The sequence below is a fragment of the Culex pipiens genome, chromosome 2 (assembly GCF_016801865.2).
Source record: "Culex pipiens pallens isolate TS chromosome 2, TS_CPP_V2, whole genome shotgun sequence".
Taxonomy (NCBI): domain Eukaryota; kingdom Metazoa; phylum Arthropoda; class Insecta; order Diptera; family Culicidae; genus Culex; species Culex pipiens.
The window spans coordinates 199,519,134-199,537,799 of NC_068938.1; the positions used below are offsets into that span (position 1 = coordinate 199,519,134).

The 18,666-nt window shown below is 49.7% G+C and overlaps 6 protein-coding genes across 6 annotated transcripts; 3 read left to right on the top strand and 3 right to left on the bottom strand.

Annotated features, from left to right (window-relative positions):
* Positions 1 to 638: 638 nt before the first annotated feature.
* LOC120430239 (histone H3-like) lies at positions 639 to 1,268 on the bottom strand. Its single transcript, XM_039595319.2, has one exon. The coding sequence runs from the start codon at positions 1,167 to 1,169 to the stop codon at positions 759 to 761; it is 411 nt and encodes a 136-aa protein (XP_039451253.1). The 5' UTR covers positions 1,170 to 1,268; the 3' UTR covers positions 639 to 758.
* A 4,408-nt stretch (positions 1,269 to 5,676) lies between these two features.
* LOC120430236 (histone H4) lies at positions 5,677 to 6,225 on the top strand. Its single transcript, XM_039595315.2, has one exon. The coding sequence runs from the start codon at positions 5,717 to 5,719 to the stop codon at positions 6,026 to 6,028; it is 312 nt and encodes a 103-aa protein (XP_039451249.1). The 5' UTR covers positions 5,677 to 5,716; the 3' UTR covers positions 6,029 to 6,225.
* Positions 6,226 to 6,400: 175 nt separating this feature from the next.
* LOC120430243 (histone H2B-like) lies at positions 6,401 to 7,116 on the bottom strand. The gene has a single exon (XM_039595322.2). It carries the CDS (start codon positions 7,052 to 7,054, stop codon positions 6,623 to 6,625), a length of 432 nt encoding a protein of 143 aa, XP_039451256.1. The 5' UTR covers positions 7,055 to 7,116; the 3' UTR covers positions 6,401 to 6,622.
* Positions 7,117 to 7,268: 152 nt separating this feature from the next.
* LOC120430245 (histone H2A-like) lies at positions 7,269 to 8,108 on the top strand. The gene has a single exon (XM_052707488.1). The coding sequence runs from the start codon at positions 7,331 to 7,333 to the stop codon at positions 7,727 to 7,729; it is 399 nt and encodes a 132-aa protein (XP_052563448.1). The 5' UTR covers positions 7,269 to 7,330; the 3' UTR covers positions 7,730 to 8,108.
* Positions 8,109 to 10,337: 2,229 nt separating this feature from the next.
* Positions 10,338 to 14,989, top strand: LOC120430228 (tubulin-specific chaperone D). Its single transcript, XM_039595308.2, has 3 exons — positions 10,338 to 12,141; positions 12,197 to 12,604; positions 13,442 to 14,989. The coding sequence occupies exons 1-3, from the start codon at positions 10,473 to 10,475 to the stop codon at positions 14,842 to 14,844; spliced, it is 3,480 nt and encodes a 1,159-aa protein (XP_039451242.1). The 5' UTR covers positions 10,338 to 10,472; the 3' UTR covers positions 14,845 to 14,989.
* A 1,204-nt stretch (positions 14,990 to 16,193) lies between these two features.
* Positions 16,194 to 18,585, bottom strand: LOC120430229 (uncharacterized). Its single transcript, XM_039595309.2, has 2 exons — positions 16,844 to 18,585; positions 16,194 to 16,782 (listed from the first exon to the last, which is right to left on the bottom strand). The coding sequence occupies exons 1-2, from the start codon at positions 18,468 to 18,470 to the stop codon at positions 16,334 to 16,336; spliced, it is 2,076 nt and encodes a 691-aa protein (XP_039451243.1). The 5' UTR covers positions 18,471 to 18,585; the 3' UTR covers positions 16,194 to 16,333.
* Between the last annotated feature and the right edge of the window lie 81 nt (positions 18,586 to 18,666).

The following is an 18,666-nucleotide window of genomic DNA, read 5'->3' on the forward strand; positions in this document are numbered from 1 at the left end:
TTGGCCACAACTGTCGAATTGGCCATTTTTCATGAGAACCGCCGCATCATAGCGACTTCCACGCCGTCCGCTTCGCTCGAATTTCCTCCTTCTGCTGCCGGTGGTTCTTCCTTCTGGTTGCTGGTCCTCTTCTTCTATTGGCCGCTGCTGCTGCTGCTCCGCGCCGGCCCGACGTGCACAGTTCGAGTGCTCGTTCCAAAGTGACTTGCTTTTGCGAAATTTTCTGCTTAAATAGCGGCACAGCCGGAGAACGGCACAAAAGAGGCGCGGTCTCGAATGCATACGCTCGCTCTGATTGGTCATCTGTCCGATTTGTACTGAAAAATTACTCATTTTGATTGCATGTTTTAAGTGCTTTAACTATGTTTAGTCAGACTATCTATGTAGTTAAACAATAGCTGAAGTCTTCCTCTTTCGATTGGTGGTCCAACCATCTGGATTGATTCACAGGGAAAAAAGATATAAGCGTTCAAAATGTCCCCTTTTTTAACGCTTAAAAGTGACGCTTTGGATCGAATTTCTGAACTGGCCCCCCAATATAGTAAGTAAAGACATAGTCCTATGTCAAAAACACCGTCAAAAACGCGCTCAAAGGACACACGTCTGCTCTGAGCAAGCTGTCAAACTGGAATGGGAATATATTTATGTTGATTTGAATATGACGTACTTTATGAATTGTTTTACGAGAATAACTCTTTCGAGATAAATTAGTGGCCCTGAAAAGGGCCGATTTTGGTTCGATATGCAGCTCTCACAGCTCAATTACGTTCTCCACGAACACGACGAGCTAGCTGGATATCCTTGGGCATGATCGTGACCCGCTTGGCGTGAATCGCGCACAGATTGGTGTCCTCGAACAGCCCGACCAGGTACGCTTCGCAGGCCTCCTGCAGCGCCATCACGGCCGAACTCTGGAAGCGAAGGTCCGTCTTGAAATCCTGGGCCACCTCACGCACTAGCCGCTGGAAGGGCGCCTTCCGCAGCAGCAGATCTGTGGACTTCTGATAGCGGCGAATCTCCCGCAGGGCCACCGTTCCCGACCGGAACCGATGGGGCTTCTTCACTCCTCCCGAGGACGGCGCACTCTTACGAGCGGCCTTGGTGGCCAGCTGCTTCCGCGGGGCCTTGCCACCGGTGGACTTTCGGGCAGTTTGCTTGGTACGAGCCATCGTTGACGTTCGACGAGTTGTTGACGATTGGAAAGACGACTAGAGAATAAAAATTTCTGACAGCTGAAAATTTGTTTTATAACTTTTCCTCGCACGCATCAACCAATCACAGAGCAGCACATACTGCTGGAGAGGGAGAAGAGAACGAAAACGACAGAAACGACGCCGCAAAAAAGGGTGGGGGTAATTTTATAAAACAAATTGATAGTTCTACATTTTCACACATCATTCCGTTTCTAACCTCTGAAGAGGAAGGAGTTCTTTTTTACCCGTTTTCGTTTTGGTTAACTTTGCAAGTTGTCGCGGTACACGCCGTACATGAAGCGGAAGCAGGAACGGGGCGCGGGCTCCGCGGGCAAGAATGCCAAGCAGTCCCACCCAGGATCACAGTCGTCACTTTTGGCGTCCAACAAATACGCTCCTCTGGCGATGCCGGAGGTGGAAAAGAAGGAGAAAATGCCACCATTTTACGTGCGCGGAGTCAACGGTGACCTGAAGGCTGAACTGGACGTCTTGATCAAACGGGGGCTGAAGGCCTCAATCAAGCTGTGCACCGAGGGGTACAAGGTGATCGTGCCTTCCCAGCAACACTTCAACGCGGTGGAGGAATACCTCCGCCAGAAGAACGCCCAGTACTTCACCCATGACATCCCTGCAAAGAAGCCTTTCAAGGTTGTTCTGCGTGGCCTGTATGACATGGGAACCGACGAGCTGAACGAGTACCTGACCCAGCTGGGTCTGAAGGTCGAAGCGATCCACAAGATCCGGCGCAAGCAGAAGGACCTCAAGTTCAGGGACCAGCTCTACCTGGTTCACCTGGAAAACGGAACAACCTGCCTCAGGGATCTCAAGGACATCCGGGCGGTGGCAAACGTGATCGTCGAGTGGGAAAGGTACCGGCCGATCCACCGAGACGTGACCCAATGTACCAAGTGCTTCAACTTTGGACACGGGGCACGAAACTGCCACATGAACCCGCGGTGCGAGAAATGTGGAGCAAATCACGACGCGGAGGGCTGCGTCACGGATGTTTTGATTGCCAAGTGTTGCAACTGCGATGGGGATCACCCTTCGACCGACCGGAACTGCCCGAAGAGGGCGGAATTCATTCAAATGAGACGAGCAGCCGCAGCCCGGCGAGCACCGCAATCCAAGCAGAAGGACGCTACGCCGAACCCGGCGGATTTCCCGCAGTTCCAACCACCAAGGCCGCGTTTTGTGGTGCCAAACCTACAACCGCTTCCGCTGAACCACATCCCCGGCCGCGGGCAGAAACAACAAAATCCAGGAGCCAGCCTGAACCCAACCCCAAGCACCAGCCAGAACCAAGCACCAGGCACCAACCACAAAGCCGAGGGCAGGCCGATTCCCCCGGGATTCCGAAGCTTCGCGCAAGTCACCAACGAATCGCCCAACGCCGCTGCCGGCGCGCCGAGTGATAACCCAGAGGATGGACTCTACACTGCCAACGAGCTGTTTGCCCTGTTCCAGGGGCTTATACAACGGCTACAAGGACTCAAGACCCAGAAGGAGCAATTTGACGCCGTCTGTAAGTACACACTCGAAGTTTATTATGGATCCTAAGCCCCTACGCCTCGCCAACTGGAACGCTCGATCTGTTGCGAGCAAATCGGTCGAGCTCGCAGACTTTCTGCGAGTTCACGAAGTCGACATCTGTGCTGTGACAGAAACCTACCTCAAAACCGAAGGCAAACTCTGGCTGCCTGAACACGTCCCCATTAGACTGGACCGGACGGCCACAACTGGTGGCGGTGTGGCCCTTCTGGTTCATCGTTCGCTGCGTAAATTTCGTGTGCTACCCAGCTTCCGAACATCGTTCATCGAAGCAATCGGCATCGAGTTGGAGACTTCGATCGGCCCGGTGACGTTCATCGCTGTGTACTGTCCGAGGCAGTGCAAAGTAGCGGACGGTTCACAGACAACCTTTAAAAACGACCTTGCCAAGCTATCGCGGAGGCACTCCAAATTCGTGATAGCTGGTGATCTCAACGCGCGACACGCCGTCTGCGGCGACAGCAGAAACAACCGAAACGGGACCCTCCTGGCGGATGATGCTCTTGTAGGGCATTATGTGCTGGTGCCCCCGGACGAACCAACATACTACTCAGCAGCAGGGAGAGGCTCTGTACTGGACATCTTCCTTACCAACATCCCGGACAATTTGTCGCCGCCCAAGGTCTTGAACGAGCTGTCATCGGACCACCGCCCGGTCATTGCTGACATCGGTTCGGTTGCTACGGAACGTCAACAGCTGAAACATCGAGACTACCATCGTGTCAACTGGGTCGCGTTTCGTGACACGGTGGACAACAACATCAACTACAATCAACCAATCGCAACAGTGGAAGACGTCGACCGAGCGTTGGAGGAGGTGCAGCAGGCGATGGATGCAGCTAGGTCAAGGCACGTGCGGGTGATACCAACTGTAAGTAAGCACGTGGACATCGACACAACTACAAAACACTACATTAGACTTAGGAATCTTTACCGTAGACAATTCCAACGGACAGGGCTTAGAGAGAAACAGATCCTTGTTAGTCAGCTAAACACAATCATTCAGGACAGGTTAACAGTTTTGAAAAACACCAGCTTTGCATCCAAACTTGAATCCCTCCCTAAACACTCAAAACCCTTCTGGAAAATAACCAAAATCCTTAAAAACAAACCCAAACCTGTCCCTCCCTTGGTCCCTTCTAATCCTACAGTAGCAAACCTTCTAGTCTCACCCCTTGAAAAAGCGAACGAACTAGCACAACACTTTAGCAACTCGCATCGCATTGGCCAGACCATGCCCAGCCCATTCGAGCCTGCCGTCTCTGCTAGCATTGCACAAATTGAATCCTCCCCTATTGACCCTGAAACAATTCGAAGGATCTCTGCTGAAGAGATCAGGGCTGCCGTCCAAAGCACCAAAAACATGAAAGCCCCTGGCCTAGACGGAATCTTCAACTTGGAGATTAAGAATCTCAGCCCCTCTTTCTTTAATCACCTATCTTCTATTTTCAACACCTGCCTCGTGCTTGGCTATTTCCCATCTCTGTGGAAACTGGCCAAAGTCGTTCCTATCCCCAAGCCTGGGAAGGACCCCACGAGTGCCAAAAGCTATCGTCCTATAAGTCTTCTTTCCTCTATGTCTAAAATTCTTGAAAAACTGCTCATGACTCGAGTCATGAACTTTGTCGATGACAACAACATCTTCATCGAAGAGCAGTTCGGTTTCAGAAAGGGTCGTTCCACTGTCCACCAACTCACTCGTGTCTCAAACTTCATCAAACGAAACAAGCAGGTCTCAAAAACCACCGTTATGGCCCTTCTCGATATTGAGAAAGCGTTTGACAACGTTTGGATCCATGGCTTGGTCCACAAACTTCTCCAGTTCAGATTCCCAATCTATCTGATCAAAATCATCTTTAACTACTTGTCGGACAGAGTATTTCAGGTCTCTGTAGGAAGTGTTCTCTCCGATCTAGAAATGATCTTAGCTGGAGTCCCCCAAGGAAGTATCCTTGGGCCGATTCTCTTTAACATCTTCACCTCGGACATTCCTCCCCTTGCTCGTGGTGGTCAGTTGGCTCTGTTCGCAGACGACACTGCCATCATGTTCAAGGGCCGAGTGATTCGACACATGGTGAACAAACTACAGAACGGCCTGAATGCTCTGTCGGAGTACTTCAAGAACTGGAAAGTTAAAATCAACGCTGCCAAGACCCAAGCTATTGTTTTCCCCCACACCCTGTCGGATCGTCTTGTCCCTCCCAACAACCTTAAACTCCATCTCGATGGCTGCTCGATTGAGTGGTCTTCGAACGTTGTCTACCTTGGTCTCATTCTTGATCGGAAGCTTCTCTTCCGAGACCAGGTAGACAAAATAATCAATCAAGGCTGCGCCATGATACGTTCCCTCTTTCCCCTCATAAAACGTAACTCCCGCCTGTGCCTTGCTAACAGGTTGGCCATCTACAAACAAATATTCCTCCCAATGATGGAATATGCGGGTCAGGTCTGGCAATGCTGTGCGAGGTCGCATAAAGTGAGAATTCAAAGGTTGCAAAATAAGGTCCTTAAAATGATTTTAAACATCCCCCACTGGTCCCGTACCACTCAAGTCCACCAGCAAGCTGGTGTCGCAATGTTTGAGGACAGATTGAAAACTAATCTTGAAAAATTTAAAACTAAATGTGCCTTAAGCAATATCGAATTGATTCGAAACCTGTTCAGGGTTGGTTAGGTCTAGGTTTTTAGTTTTAGTTAGGTAGGATATTTTAATAATTCAGACTAAACATGTGCATCCTAAATGCAAAATGTAAACTATACGAGAAACCAACAATGTACAACACGTACGAAAAACTGAAATTTAGATGAAGAGAGAATTCTGTATCACTATCTATGTAAATCGAGCCGGGTTGAGCAAAAGAACAAATAAAAATTGATTGAATTGAAAAAAAAAAAAAAAAAAAATTCTACATTTTCACCATTCTACGATCATCACTTGGACCGTCAACACCTCAATTTGAAAGCAGCTCACCATGACTGGACGCGGCAAGGGAGGCAAAGGACTCGGAAAAGGAGGCGCCAAGCGGCATCGCAAGGTTCTTCGCGACAACATCCAGGGCATCACCAAGCCGGCCATCCGTCGACTGGCTCGTCGTGGCGGCGTGAAGCGTATTTCCGGACTTATCTACGAGGAAACGCGCGGTGTGTTGAAGGTGTTCCTGGAGAACGTGATCCGTGATGCGGTCACCTACACCGAGCACGCCAAGCGGAAGACCGTCACGGCCATGGACGTCGTGTACGCCCTGAAGCGCCAGGGACGCACGCTGTACGGATTCGGAGGATAAGTGGAAGTTCCGTTCATCATTGAAATTAAACGGCCCTTTTCAGGGCCACTAAATCAATCACGAAAGAGTTGATTCTACAACCTAAATTCTGCCAAACGATTCTACTTAGTCAAGTTAATTGGAAAAAGGACATCAATTTGAATCGTTTTCCATTTCAAACGCAACGACCGATTCCGTAGACGATTCAAACTGAAAATTCTGTTTCAGAATTCCGACCCCTGAAACAAATTTCAACATGGTATAGTTAGCGCTAGCTAACTGTCATTCTCTCAGAATAAATGTATCTTAATCGGAGCGGACTTTTATTACGTAACGCCAATTTCCTCCCCCCTCACAAAATTGCGTTACGTAACTAACGTTTGTTCTTTTGAAATTACGATGTGAAATCACGATTCTTCTGGTTCATTGAATTCAGGGACCGAAACATATTAAAATCGCAAAGGAATCGTAGAAGATTCTAATAAATTTTAAATAATCAAATTGAACTGGTTGGGGTATTGTGCCTGTATTTGAACTATGAATTTTGATAAGAATAACTCTTTCGTAAAATTTCAGTGGCCCTGAAAAGGGCCGTTTCTTGTTGTTTTCCCCTGCCTATTCTCGCGAGCTCGTGTACTTGGTCACCGCCTTCGTTCCCTCCGATACGGCATGCTTGGCCAACTCCCCGGGCAGCAGCAAGCGGACCGCCGTCTGGATCTCGCGGGACGTTACGGTTTGCCGCTTGTTGTAGTGGACCAGCCGGGATGCCTCAGCGGAAATCCGTTCGAACACGTCATTCACGAAGCTGTTCATGATGCTCATGGCCTTGGACGAAATTCCCGTGTCCGGGTGGACCTGCTTCAGCACCTTGTAGATGTAGATCGCGTAACTTTCCTTGCGGGACTTCCTCTTCTTCGTCTTCTCGAGGCCACTGCTTTTGACGATGTTCTTCTTGGAGCGTCCAGCACCGGCCTTCTTCACCGCAGCGGCAACAGTACCAGTAGGCGAGGCCGCGACCGTCTTGACCGCAGCTGACTTTGGTGGCATCTTCTCAGAGACAGGTTCGACGATGTTTGTCCTTCGACGGTTGCGATGGAAATGGCCGAAAATGAATCGTCAGCTTGGTTTTGTTCGTTCAATGCGTCAACGGATGCTCCGCCCCTTTTGCTCGCTTTGCCGTTTCTATGGCATTCGCCACACGTTTTCTTCGTTTTGCGAAATGCCAGTCGCAAAACTATTTAAGCAGCTGTTTGGCCAGTTTAGATTTTATTCTTCTGTGATCATCGTCGAGTGAACTTCGTCACGCAACCAACTCATCTGAAAATGTCTGGACGCGGCAAGGGCGGAAAGGAAAAGGCGAAACCGAAGACGAGTTCTTCTCGCGCTGGGCTGCAGTTCCCAGTCGGTCGGATCCGGCGGTTCCTTCGGAAGGGCAACTACGCCGAACGCATCGGAGCGGGGGCCCCGGTGTACCTGGCGGCCGTGCTGGAGTATCTGGCTGCGGAAATTCTGGAACTCGGAGGAAATGCAGCTCGTGACAACAAGCGGTCCCGAATCATTCCACGCCATCTGCAGCTGGCAATTCGGAATGACGAGGAACTGAACCAGCTGCTCACCGGGGTGACCATTTCCCAAGGCGGTGTGGTCCCGTTCATCCATACCGTTCTGCTGCCGAAGAAAACCCAAGAGAAGAAGCTGGAGGAACCGGCGACGAATAATTAATTCCTGGAGACGGCGTGACGCGCCGGCCTAACAATCTGAATCAAAACCGTCCTTTTCAGGACGAACAAATCTTTCACGAAAGAGTTTTCTTTTCATTCTAAGGTTGTACTGTCATTCAGAAAGCTCATAGAGTTATCTACGTGCGCATGTATTGCGTATACGTACACGAAAAAGATTGAGGTTAAATTTTATACCTGCCAGCAAATCAAATGGTGTGCAAGTGCGCGTGAGAGCGGGCTTAGATAACTCTATTTAGATCTTGAAAAACTATTCAGGAGCAACATTTGAAAGAGGCGGTACGACATTGCTCTTACGGCCTTTCGTCCCATTTAACGCGTGTACCGTAAGAACAAGAACAAGATTTTTAAGAAAATGATTCCAGACTACCGTAAACTGGGGTGACTTTGATAGCCCGGGGTGACTTTGATAGGTTTTTAAAATGCCCATCAAATTAATATCTAAACATTTTTGAGAATTATGAGTATGCAAGCATTAAGGGACAGCTTATTAACGAACATATAAGCAAAAATGTGACTGTTATATTGGATGTATCAAAATTAGTGGCCAAATCAAATTTCTATCAATGTCACCCCGGGCTATCAAAGTCACCCCAGTTTACGGTACTTATTTTGTCGTTTCAAACCGAAACATGGAAAAAACAATATTTATTTAAACAATTAGCCGTTTTCAAAGTTTGGCTAGATAATATCGAAGGCCGCCATCTTGGGCCCACAAAAAGAGGTACGCTCAGTTTGTATGGAAGCTGTCAACATGTTCCCGGGCTAGTTTTACGCCGACTCGATTTAGAGGTTAGAGAGGGACTATCCATAAACCACGTGGACACTTTTTTGGGAATCTCAACCCCCCCCCCCCCCTTCGTGGACAATTGCCCATACAAAAAAAATCTTTTTTGTATGGAGCGTGGACAATCGCTTACCCCCCCCCCCCCCCTAAAGTGTCCACGTGGTTTATGGATGCTCCCAGAGGAGTAAACTGTTTACATGGACTTAGCACAGTTCGATGCGGTCGTCGATTTTGTTTGGGGAAATTCGCCGACAATCGACGAAGACCATGTAAACAGTGCACACGAGCTGTCAAATGACGTCACGGCGTAAAACCTAATTTAGTTGTAATGTTAAGGACGTATTAGACTATGACCAATTTGTTGACAATTGAGTAACCTACGTGCGTCTAAAGTAAAGTGAGGTTAAATGTTGTCAGCCAGCTGGCCGGACAAAATTTAACCTCAATCTTTTTCGTGTACGTACACGCAATACATGCGCACGTTGGTGGATTTTCTGGAAACAATTCACGTTTAACGAAAGTGATGAAGGAGCTATTCCACTACAGCAAACAAACTCGCACTTTTTGTTTGTTTAACAATACAACTCAGGTAACTATATTTTTTTAAACCCGAGTTGCATTGTTAATTTGATTTTGGTTAACCGCTGTAAATTTTCATGAAATATTTCGAACTGTCAGAAATCCACCAAGGCATTTACCGCATTAGGTTTTACAGCGTGACGTCATTTGACAGCTCGTGTGCACTGTTTATATGGTCTTCGTCGATTGTCGACGAATTTTCCCGAACAAAATCGACGACCGCATCGAACTGTGCTAAGTTCATGTAAACAGTGCACTCCTTTCCAACCTCCAAATCGAGTCGGCGTAAAACCTAATTGATCACACTAAAAACTGTGGTAGAAAAGTATCCACCGCGATCAATTTTTGACAGTTCGACGCTAACGAATTATTTCAAGAAAATTTACCGCGGGTAACCAAAAACAAACAAACTCGCACTTTTTCGTGTTTGACATTTTGCCAAACTCGCAAACAAGACAGAATGTATGCAGGCTGACGTTTGTACAAACAAAGCAGGCAAACTGTCAAAAAGTGCGAGTTTGTTTGCCGTAGTGTAATAGCTTCTTGAATTGCCGATATTATTGTTCATAATGAAGCTTATTTTTCAGAGTACAATACAATGCCCAAATTTGTAAATATCGCTCTGATATCTAGAAAAAGCCTACACCTTAGTTTTCTAGCGGCCGCTTTCTGTTTTGGGCGATCTGTTTCACATTTTACACAAATCTGTGTAATCTGGATTTTGCGTGCATAACGTGAACGTTTAGAAATTTTTGGATAGTCCACCTGGTTGGAAATGGTGGACGCATTTCTGGCGTTCGTCTGGGGGCTTGCGCCAGCCATCTGGCAGAATTTTCCCCAGATTTCTGGCGAATATGACACAAACCGGTCGTGCACGGTTCAACCGATTGAACTGGTTGATTTTGTTGCCAGACAGCTGGCTGAAATTTTGCCCGATTTTTGCCAGATTCGTCTGGCGGTACGCAAATCTTGACTAGAATAAGTGTGTCTGAACGGTCTGAACCGAGGTCTGAACTGCACGACAAACGTCCGCCTGTGCCAGCTGACACTTAAATTTACCAGGACCTGGTTATTTTCCGAGTGGGCAGGATAGCCCCTTTCGAAAACTACCGACGCACCTCTCAAAATCAACTGTGGTAATCGCCGGCATCCCGTCAAAATGATCAACCCACCTTTTTCGTGTATCGCACCGTTTTGACGTTTCTCCCCTGTTTCTTCGCAACCGCCCTCGCGCCGATTTATCTGCGCAACCGAAACAAAAAACAACAACAAATCCGTCGTCGCAAGTCCCGTTTTTCTGCTCAGCTGTTTTAAAAAAGTCGTGTTTTTGTGAATTTCTGCTCGAACACTCGCCTGCAAAATGGTCGAATCGGTGGCGGACGAGTGCAAAAACCCGTCGGACGATGGGCCGCAGAACGTGCTGGACACGTTTGCTTCGGGCGATTTGAGCAGGATCTGGGAAATGATCCGGGGGCTGGAGGCGGCTGAGTTGACGGAGGACCGGTTCGAGGAGGCCTACGAGGAGTACACGGAACTGCTGGCCAAGTACCAGGAGCAGCCGCACCTGCTGGATGGAAGTTTGGAGGAGCTGGTCGAGGGGATTTTGAGGTACATTTTGGAGGGTGAGCGGGACAAGTTGATGAAGCACCGGGCGGCTAAGTATCTGTACCAGATTTGCAAGGTGCGGACTTTTAAGGCTTTTCAGAAGCACTTGCCGCACGAGATTCGGCATCTGAGCTTTGTGCTGGGGTACTTGGAGCAGCAGGATCTGGAGGATTGGGAGAACTGGGAGACGCGGTTCATTTGCCTGTTGTGGCTTTCGCTGCTGGTGTTGAATCCGTTCGATTTGAGCCGGCTAGATGGGAACGAGGGTGGTCCTACGACGATGGACCGGATTTACCGGGTGTGCAAGGAGAGTTGTTTGAAGGAGGACAGCTGCACGCCAATTGCGGCCTTTTTGGCGTCGAATTTCCTCATCCGGAACGACGTGAAAAAGGTTTATTTGGGGGATTTCTTTGACTGGACCATTTCCGCTTCGGATATTGTGGTTGATCCGAAGATTGGACCGCTGTCGGGAATCGCGTGCGTTTTGAAGCACGGCAAACGTGACGATTTGCTTCCGTTTGTGGGGAAACTGGCCGAGTGGGTGCTCCACCTGGATTACGAAAAGATTTGCAAGAATTTCAAAGTCTACAAGCAGTGCATCAAAATTTGCCAACGGATTGGTTTGGTTTTACTCCCACCGCGGATTGCCAAGTGGCGCTATCAACGGGGAGCCCGCTCTCTGCTGGCCAACGTCCAGCGAACCGTTACGACGGCCTCATTGCAAGCAGACTCTTCAACAAAACCGGAAGAATCGTCTCCGGACGAGGCCGAGGACGATGAAGACGACGAAGTCCCGGCGGAGATTGAAGAAATCATCGAGCGACTCCTGCTCGGTCTCAAAGTCAACGCCACCATCGTGCGGTGGAGCTCGGCCAAGGGCATTGGCCGCATCACGAACCGGCTCCCAAAAGCCCTTGGCGACGAAGTCGTCTCCTCCGTTATCGAACTGATCAACCCGCTCGAACAGGACGACGCCTGGCACGGTGCCTGTCTCGCCCTAGCCGAATTGGCCAAACGAGGTCTGCTGCTGCCCTCGCGCCTTCCCGAGATCGTCCCTCTACTTCTTCAAGCCCTAGTCTACGACGAAATCCAGGGCTACCGTGCCGTTGGCCAGAACATTCGCGATGCCGCCTGCTACATGAGCTGGGCCTTTGCCCGGGCCTACCATCCGACCGTCCTGGCCCCGTTTGTGGAGCGAATCGCTGCGGCACTGCTCGTTACGGCCGTGTTCGATCGCGAAATCAACTGCCGCCGGGCGGCTTCGGCAGCGTTCCAGGAAAGCGTAGGCCGGCTGGGAAACTTCCCCCACGGCATCGACATCCTGACCACGGCCGATTTCTTCTCGGTGGCCGTCAGGAGCAACGCGTTTCTGCAGATTAGCGACTTTATCGCGCAGTTTGACGAATATCGCCGGAAGCTGATTGGTGAGACTTAAAGTTACGATCATCGACTCATTCTAACTCTAATCATCCTTTACAGACCATCTCATCGCGAAGAAGATCAACCACTGGGACACCAACATCCGCGAGTTGTCGGCGCAAGCGCTGAGCAACCTGTCCCGGCGAGATCCCGAGTACATGCGCGACACCATTCTGCCCAAGCTGTTCAACTTGACGGAGACGACCGACCTGAACGCGCGCCACGGAGCCACGTTGGCCATCGGGGAGATCATTTTGGCGCTGCAGAAGCTCGTTGAGGAAAAGGGAGACGGCGAGCACGGCGGTTATCTGTCCGAGGAGATTGTCCAGCGGGGTGGCCAGCTGGTGATCAAGTTTCGCCAGCGGGGACAGTTCAAGGGGATGAGCGGAACGTACATGAAGCACGGATGCGCCAGCTTTATCAAGAATTGTAGCGAGGCGAAGCTGACGCTGACGGTGGAGCAAATTGGTAAGGTTTTTGACGAAGAACTTTGTACTAGTTGAAATAAACTAACTAGTATTGTAACTGATTAATGTACTAGACAATACCCCAGGTCTTTATTGATTTTTGATTTTAAAATTCAAAATAGGGGAACAGCAAGTAATGCCATCGAGCATCTAATGTTGGTATATCAGCACTAAGGTGTTCAATTCTAGTAAGGTTGTTAACGTTAAAATTTTATAGGTTTTATAACAATAACGAAAGTATATAATAAATAATAAAATTTTCATAATTTGCAATGTGGGTTTCAAACGAAGCGAAATTTGGTATGCTTTTTCACTTTTAGGACAGTTCTTTTGTAAAATATAAAATTTTCACAAAATACCCTATTTTTCGAAAATACACAAATTTCCATAATTTGAAGTACACATGGGTATCAGACGATTCGAAATTGTGCATGCAGTTTCACTGTTTTAGAGATGTTGGAGTAAAATATATTCGTAATTTTATTTTTCATATAGCTAATAGTAGGTATTACACACTAGTAGTCATAATTAAAATGACATTGAACATCGTATTGAATGTTTATTATGAAGTGTACAATTCTACAATTTTGAAATATTAGAAATTATAAATTCCCTGAGATCTATTTTAAGTTGGAAACCTGCAGCCCAGATTTTCGGAGTACCCCAGAATCTTCGAGTACTTAAAAACACCATTAACCATCTAATATTTAGAATCATTATCATAATATTTAGTTAGAGCATCGATCTGCTGAAAATATTACCAATTTAACGATTAGTTACAATAACTGATTATTGTGTTCATGAAACTCATGGAATAATTATGGGTCTCCTTTCACAGAATCCTGGCAACTCCTGCTGGACGAGTCCATCGTGGACGAAAAGACCAACACGCGAGAGCTGGCGGTGTCCGCGTTTGCTTCCTTCTGCACCACGTACTATCGAGCGGAAGATCCGGCCAAGCTGGCAGCCCTGATCGATCACTACCTGCGGGACATCCGCAACACCCAGATCGAACACAAAGCCCAAGGTGTCGTGTCCGCGCTGGGAGTTCTTCCGCGGTTCATGCTTGAGCACCGGCTGCCGCAGATCTTGGCCGTGCTCGACGAAAAAACGATCCTGCCGGCGATGCTCGCCGTCGGGTACAACCACTCCGAGATGCGACGGGACTGTATCAAGGCACTGGCCAACATCGTGCAAACGGTTGGCTTCGAGGATGCTACGCTGGATTTGGACAAGGTCTACGCGATCTACTTGAGAGCGCTGGAAGAGTACGCCATAGACAACCGCGGGGACATCGGATCGTGGGTTCGCGAGGCAGGAATCTGCGCCCTGCATCAGTTTTTGACCACGTGTCCACCAGGGCTGTTGAAGCCGGACCAGGTGCAGCGCGGTATGGTCGCGATTGCGAAGCAGTCCGTTGAGCGAATCGACAAGATCCGTGCGATTGCTGGAAGGTTCTTCGCCTCGTTGATCTACCACCAGCCGGATATTCCCCACATTACGAATCGCGACGCTTTGAAGAAGATCTTCCCCGAAGACACCACTGAAATTCTGTGGCTATTCCCGCATCACACATTCCCTCTGTTTATCCAGCTGCTGGACATTCCCGAGTACGTTCCCAGCATCACCGGTGGTCTCATCCTGTCCGTCGGCGCCCCGACCGAATCTCTGCACAGCTGCGCCGCCAAGATCATGAACGAATATCTCAAAGCGCATCAGCCGTTCATTCCCACGTTCGGAACAACCGCGCTGAACATCCTCCAGGAAAAGACCCCCAAAGACACCCTCGTCATGACGTCCGCGTTCCAGTTCATCTCCGAGCTGCTCCAACCCGCTACCAACTCGCGAATACTTCTATCGGACGCCGATGCCACCTTCCCCGAGGCGATCTTCGCCCTCGTCAACGACCTTATCGTCCACAGCAAGAAGCACCTCAACTCGATTCCCGTCTATTGTGCGCTCATGCTTGGGCCCGCCATCTGCCGACGGGTGCTCAGCAAGCTGGTCATGTACCTGGGCATGTTGTGCGTCAACATCCGGCGTGAAACGGCACTGAAAATGTACGAAACGCTGCTCGTGTACGGCGACCAGACGTGCATTCCCGAGGAGAACCTGGACGAGGTGTTGGCCTGTCTGAGCGAGGAAAAGTGGGACGGTGAGCTGGAGGACGCACGCCGCATTAGGAACCAGCTGTGCGGCCTGATGGGCATCAAGGCACCGGTCGCGAGGGTTAAGAAGTGAGGAGAAACGCTTGGAATGCACTATCTACTAACGCTTACTAAACAGAAATTATTTAGATGTTACGCTTGACGGAAAGGCCTTACGTTTGTTGGCGAAACAGAATGCACGTTTGAGTATTAAAAATGCTTGCTAACCACTACAAAAAGTAGAATGATTCCTAAAGCATACCGAAAGTCCGTTTCATCGGTTTCATCCATCACTTGCGCAACCCTGCGTAGATAAAAGAAATTCTATCATCTCAACTTTTTAACGGCATTAGGTAGCTGCTCAACCGTCGACGAGAAAAGGCACTCTTTGCTGTTAAGTTGTGTCTGTCTCGGCTTACGAGACATGGATCAACATTGTCGGAGAACTAGGTAAGGTTGCATTACTTACTACATTTTCTCTTTCTCTCGTTCACATTCCCGCTCGGACCGCCGGCGAAGTAAGAGGTCGATTTCGTCGCGTATCTGGAGAAATTATCAACACCACTTCAACTGCTGCTGTCGGCAGCTAACTCGAGAAAAATGACGCCGGGAGGCGGAGGAACGGGCGTCAAACGTCCAAAGCCAGACATGACGAGGCAACGAAGAAGTTGCTTCAAAACAACAAGTACTTCACGTGGGATGACCCGGACAGTGAAATAAACGTGCAACGGTGCGAGAAGGAGAAAGCACCCCCTACTTCATCCCGGACAAAGACCACACTCTTCTGCGAACTCTGGCCAACAATGCCAAGGTGACCGCTACCTAAAAGCTCACGGGCCAAGGAATCAAGATCGTGTGCCCCACGGTGGAGAAATACAACAAAATGGGCAGGCTGCTCAAAACATGGAAATACCACTTCTACACGCACGACCTCCCGGGTTCTCGGCCTTTCAAGGTCGTCATCCGAGGCCTGGGAGATTTCAGTGTGGAATCGGTGAGCATGTAGACAAAATCAGGCTGTGCCATGATAAAATCCCTCTTTCCCCTAATCAAACGAAACTGCTGACTGTGCCTTGCCTACAGGTTGGCTGTCTATAAACAATTCTTCCTCCCGAAATGATTAAATATACAGGACAGGCCTGGCAGTGCTGTGCGAGATCGCATAGAGACCGAGTTCAACACTTACAAAACAAGTTCCTCAGAATGATCCTAAATCTTAACGCGGATCCGACAGCAGCTGCACCCGCAACTCTAACGTTAGTGAGCTTGTTCGTGTGAAGAATATCGTACATCGGAAAAAGTTTCTCTAGAACACGGCCATTTTAATGCGGATCACCCTTCCAACTTCCAATTCCTATTGGGCTTCAGACTGTCAAAAACCGTGAAGGTGCTTAAATAATGCGTCTGTGATAGGGAAGCGCCACTGATGCTAATAAAACAGGATTTGCGATTTTTGAAAAGTTTATTGGTATTTAGTCTTTGTTTATACAGCGTGAAAAGAAAAATGCACTCATTGTTATGCATGTTCAAGAAAGGACAACAACTTTAATCTACACATCAAATCCCAACCATCGACATCGGCCTCAGGCCACCGCCGTGGCCGCCTTCATCCGCTCGCACAGCGCGTTCACCGTGACCATCCGGCTGAACTTGTACAGGTTGTACACGGAGATGTCGAAGAAGCTGACGACCTTCTTGGCGCGGACGTCGCACGTGTACGCAAACACCTTGTACGCCTTCAGCACGAGATCGAACGCGCGGCAAAAGTCGTCCCCGCAATTGAAGGCCGTGCCCTCGATGATGGCGTGAAAGTCTCCGCTCCCGAAGGCCGGACTGTCGACGAAAATGTACGGCGGCACCTCCAGGTTGGCGAGCACGTAGTCGAGATCCTGGTCCGGCTGGCGCCAGCGAACCATCGCCGAGATGTAGTCCTCGATCGGGTGCAGCCCGAGCGGGTCGTTCCGTTTGGTGATGTTGCTGATGAACGTGTTGGACAGGGTGCACATGACCTTGAGGATCGACAGGATTCCGGCTGAAAGGGGGAGGAATTTTGTGAGGTTTTGAAGATTAACGCATTGCGATGAAGAACTTACAGCACTCGATAGCGGGGAAGTTTCCTTCGAGCATCATGCAAAAAGGAATAATAGACTCGAAGGTGCGAATCGTTTTACGGTCGGGAAACATCAGGTTGAACTCGTGGTCGAGCATTTCTCCGCCGTGCTGCAGCAGATGCGGGAACTGAGCGGCCAGTTCGGCGTTGATCTTCTTGCGGAAGCGCATCTCCTGGCGCAGCGGGAACGTTTCGGTCATGAGCGAAAATATGCGGTCGCGATTCTCCGGTTCTTCGAGCAGGGCGTGCAGTTCCTGGACGAGTACTTCCAGTCCCGGATGGTGCACCGGAACGCGCCGTTTGCGTGTGGAGTCCCTTTTGGCCGACTTGGACATGGTGTTGCGCACCCAGTGCTGGATGTAACCGGTGTGGCCGCCCTTTTCTTCGCCGTTGCACTCCCAGAACCAGTCCGACTCGGGTGGCCGATCCGGATCGTTGCACTGCAGCTCGGGATACGCCTCGATGATGACCTTGGCGAGCTGGATCTTGTCGTGAATCTTGACGGTCATGCCCTGGCGGACCTCCGAACCCATCATGTTGTTGCAAATCGTGCGGCAGATCAGATTCTTGTCGTTTTTCTCCAGAGGAATCTGATCGCTCATCTTGCGCAGGACGTCCTGACTCGCGGGGCAATTCTCCAAAATCTGACGGATGATGTCGGGAGTAACGTTGAGATCTTCGACGAATCGTCGCTTGCAGGTCGGGCCTTGCTCCCAAGGAGAATTGAACATACCAATGTCCTGCAGTAAAACTCTCGGTTGACGAGCCATCGGCTGCTGGTCTTCATCAACGTCCATCGTAATGGAACTAGCGTAGACCACGTTCATTTCCTTCGCCCGACTCGAATTGGAACTCTTGACCTGTACCGGCGATGTGTACTGCTCCGAGTCCTCGTTGTATCCCAAGAATTCTTGTTCGTCAGAAATATGCTCCTCTGTGGCTTCCAGCTCCTCCTGGAAAGACCGCGAAACCTTAACCGGACTCGGAACCTCACGCGCTTTCGCCTTAAAACTGGGTCCCTGCGCCACGACCTCCCTTGCCTTGGCCAACGTCAATCCGTGCATCTCCAGCAGTTTGCTCTGCGTCGTCTTGTTCCGCAAACCAAACACAAACTGATTCCGCAGCGCCTTCTCCAAGTACGGCCCAAAGTTACATCCCTCGGCCAACTTCCGCAGCGCTCCTAAAAACTCCTCGGCCGTTTCAAACGGCCTCGCATCACCCTGCTTCCGGCTCATAAACTTGAACACCGCCTTAATCTCCGGCGCGTTCGGACTGTAGTGATTCTCCAGCAGCTTCACAATCTCGTCGAATGTCCGCGACAGTGGCTTGGCCGGAGCCAACGCGTCCGCCACGATGTCGTACGATTCCGGTCCCATGTAGTGCAACAGGATGGCCAACCGGCGCGAGTCCGGAATGTCAAACAGCTGAAAGGCCATTTCCAGCCGGTCCACCCAGCGGGGCCACTTCATTTTGGCCGGGTTGAACGGTTCGATGTTGAACGAGGACTGCAGCGAAGCGTCCGCCGGCTTGGCCCGGCCCGCGGACACACTCGAGTCCTCATCGTCGGTTCCGGTGTTGTTCGAATTTTCCAGCTTCGCCAGAAAGGACATCTCTCTCGTTCGTTTGGCGCCGAAATTCACCTTTGGAAAACTTGGATTAAAAATTACTTTTAAGATGATTACAAAATGACGCCGCGTTTTTGGCGTGCTTCAAATATTTATACATAGATGCACCACTCAGCTGTTGAGGCCGGCGACACTACCGCCACGCCAGGTGGCAAATACAGAAACTAAATAAATATTTTCT

Coding starts and splice junctions, on each gene's coding strand:
- LOC120430236 (XM_039595315.2), top strand. CDS start 5,717: ATGACTGGACGCGGCAAGGGAGGCAAAGGACTCGGAAAAGGAGGCGCC.
- LOC120430229 (XM_039595309.2), bottom strand. CDS start 18,470: ATGTCCTTTCTGGCGAAGCTGGAAAATTCGAACAACACCGGAACCGAC. Junction 16,783..16,843: donor CTTCCCCGCTATCGAGTGCT/GTAAGTTCTTCA, acceptor TCCCCCTTTCAG/CCGGAATCCTGTCGATCCTC.
- LOC120430228 (XM_039595308.2), top strand. CDS start 10,473: ATGGTCGAATCGGTGGCGGACGAGTGCAAAAACCCGTCGGACGATGGG. Junction 12,142..12,196: donor ATATCGCCGGAAGCTGATTG/GTGAGACTTAAA, acceptor CATCCTTTACAG/ACCATCTCATCGCGAAGAAG. Junction 12,605..13,441: donor GCTGACGGTGGAGCAAATTG/GTAAGGTTTTTG, acceptor CTCCTTTCACAG/AATCCTGGCAACTCCTGCTG.
- LOC120430243 (XM_039595322.2), bottom strand. CDS start 7,054: ATGCCACCAAAGTCAGCTGCGGTCAAGACGGTCGCGGCCTCGCCTACT.
- LOC120430245 (XM_052707488.1), top strand. CDS start 7,331: ATGTCTGGACGCGGCAAGGGCGGAAAGGAAAAGGCGAAACCGAAGACG.
- LOC120430239 (XM_039595319.2), bottom strand. CDS start 1,169: ATGGCTCGTACCAAGCAAACTGCCCGAAAGTCCACCGGTGGCAAGGCC.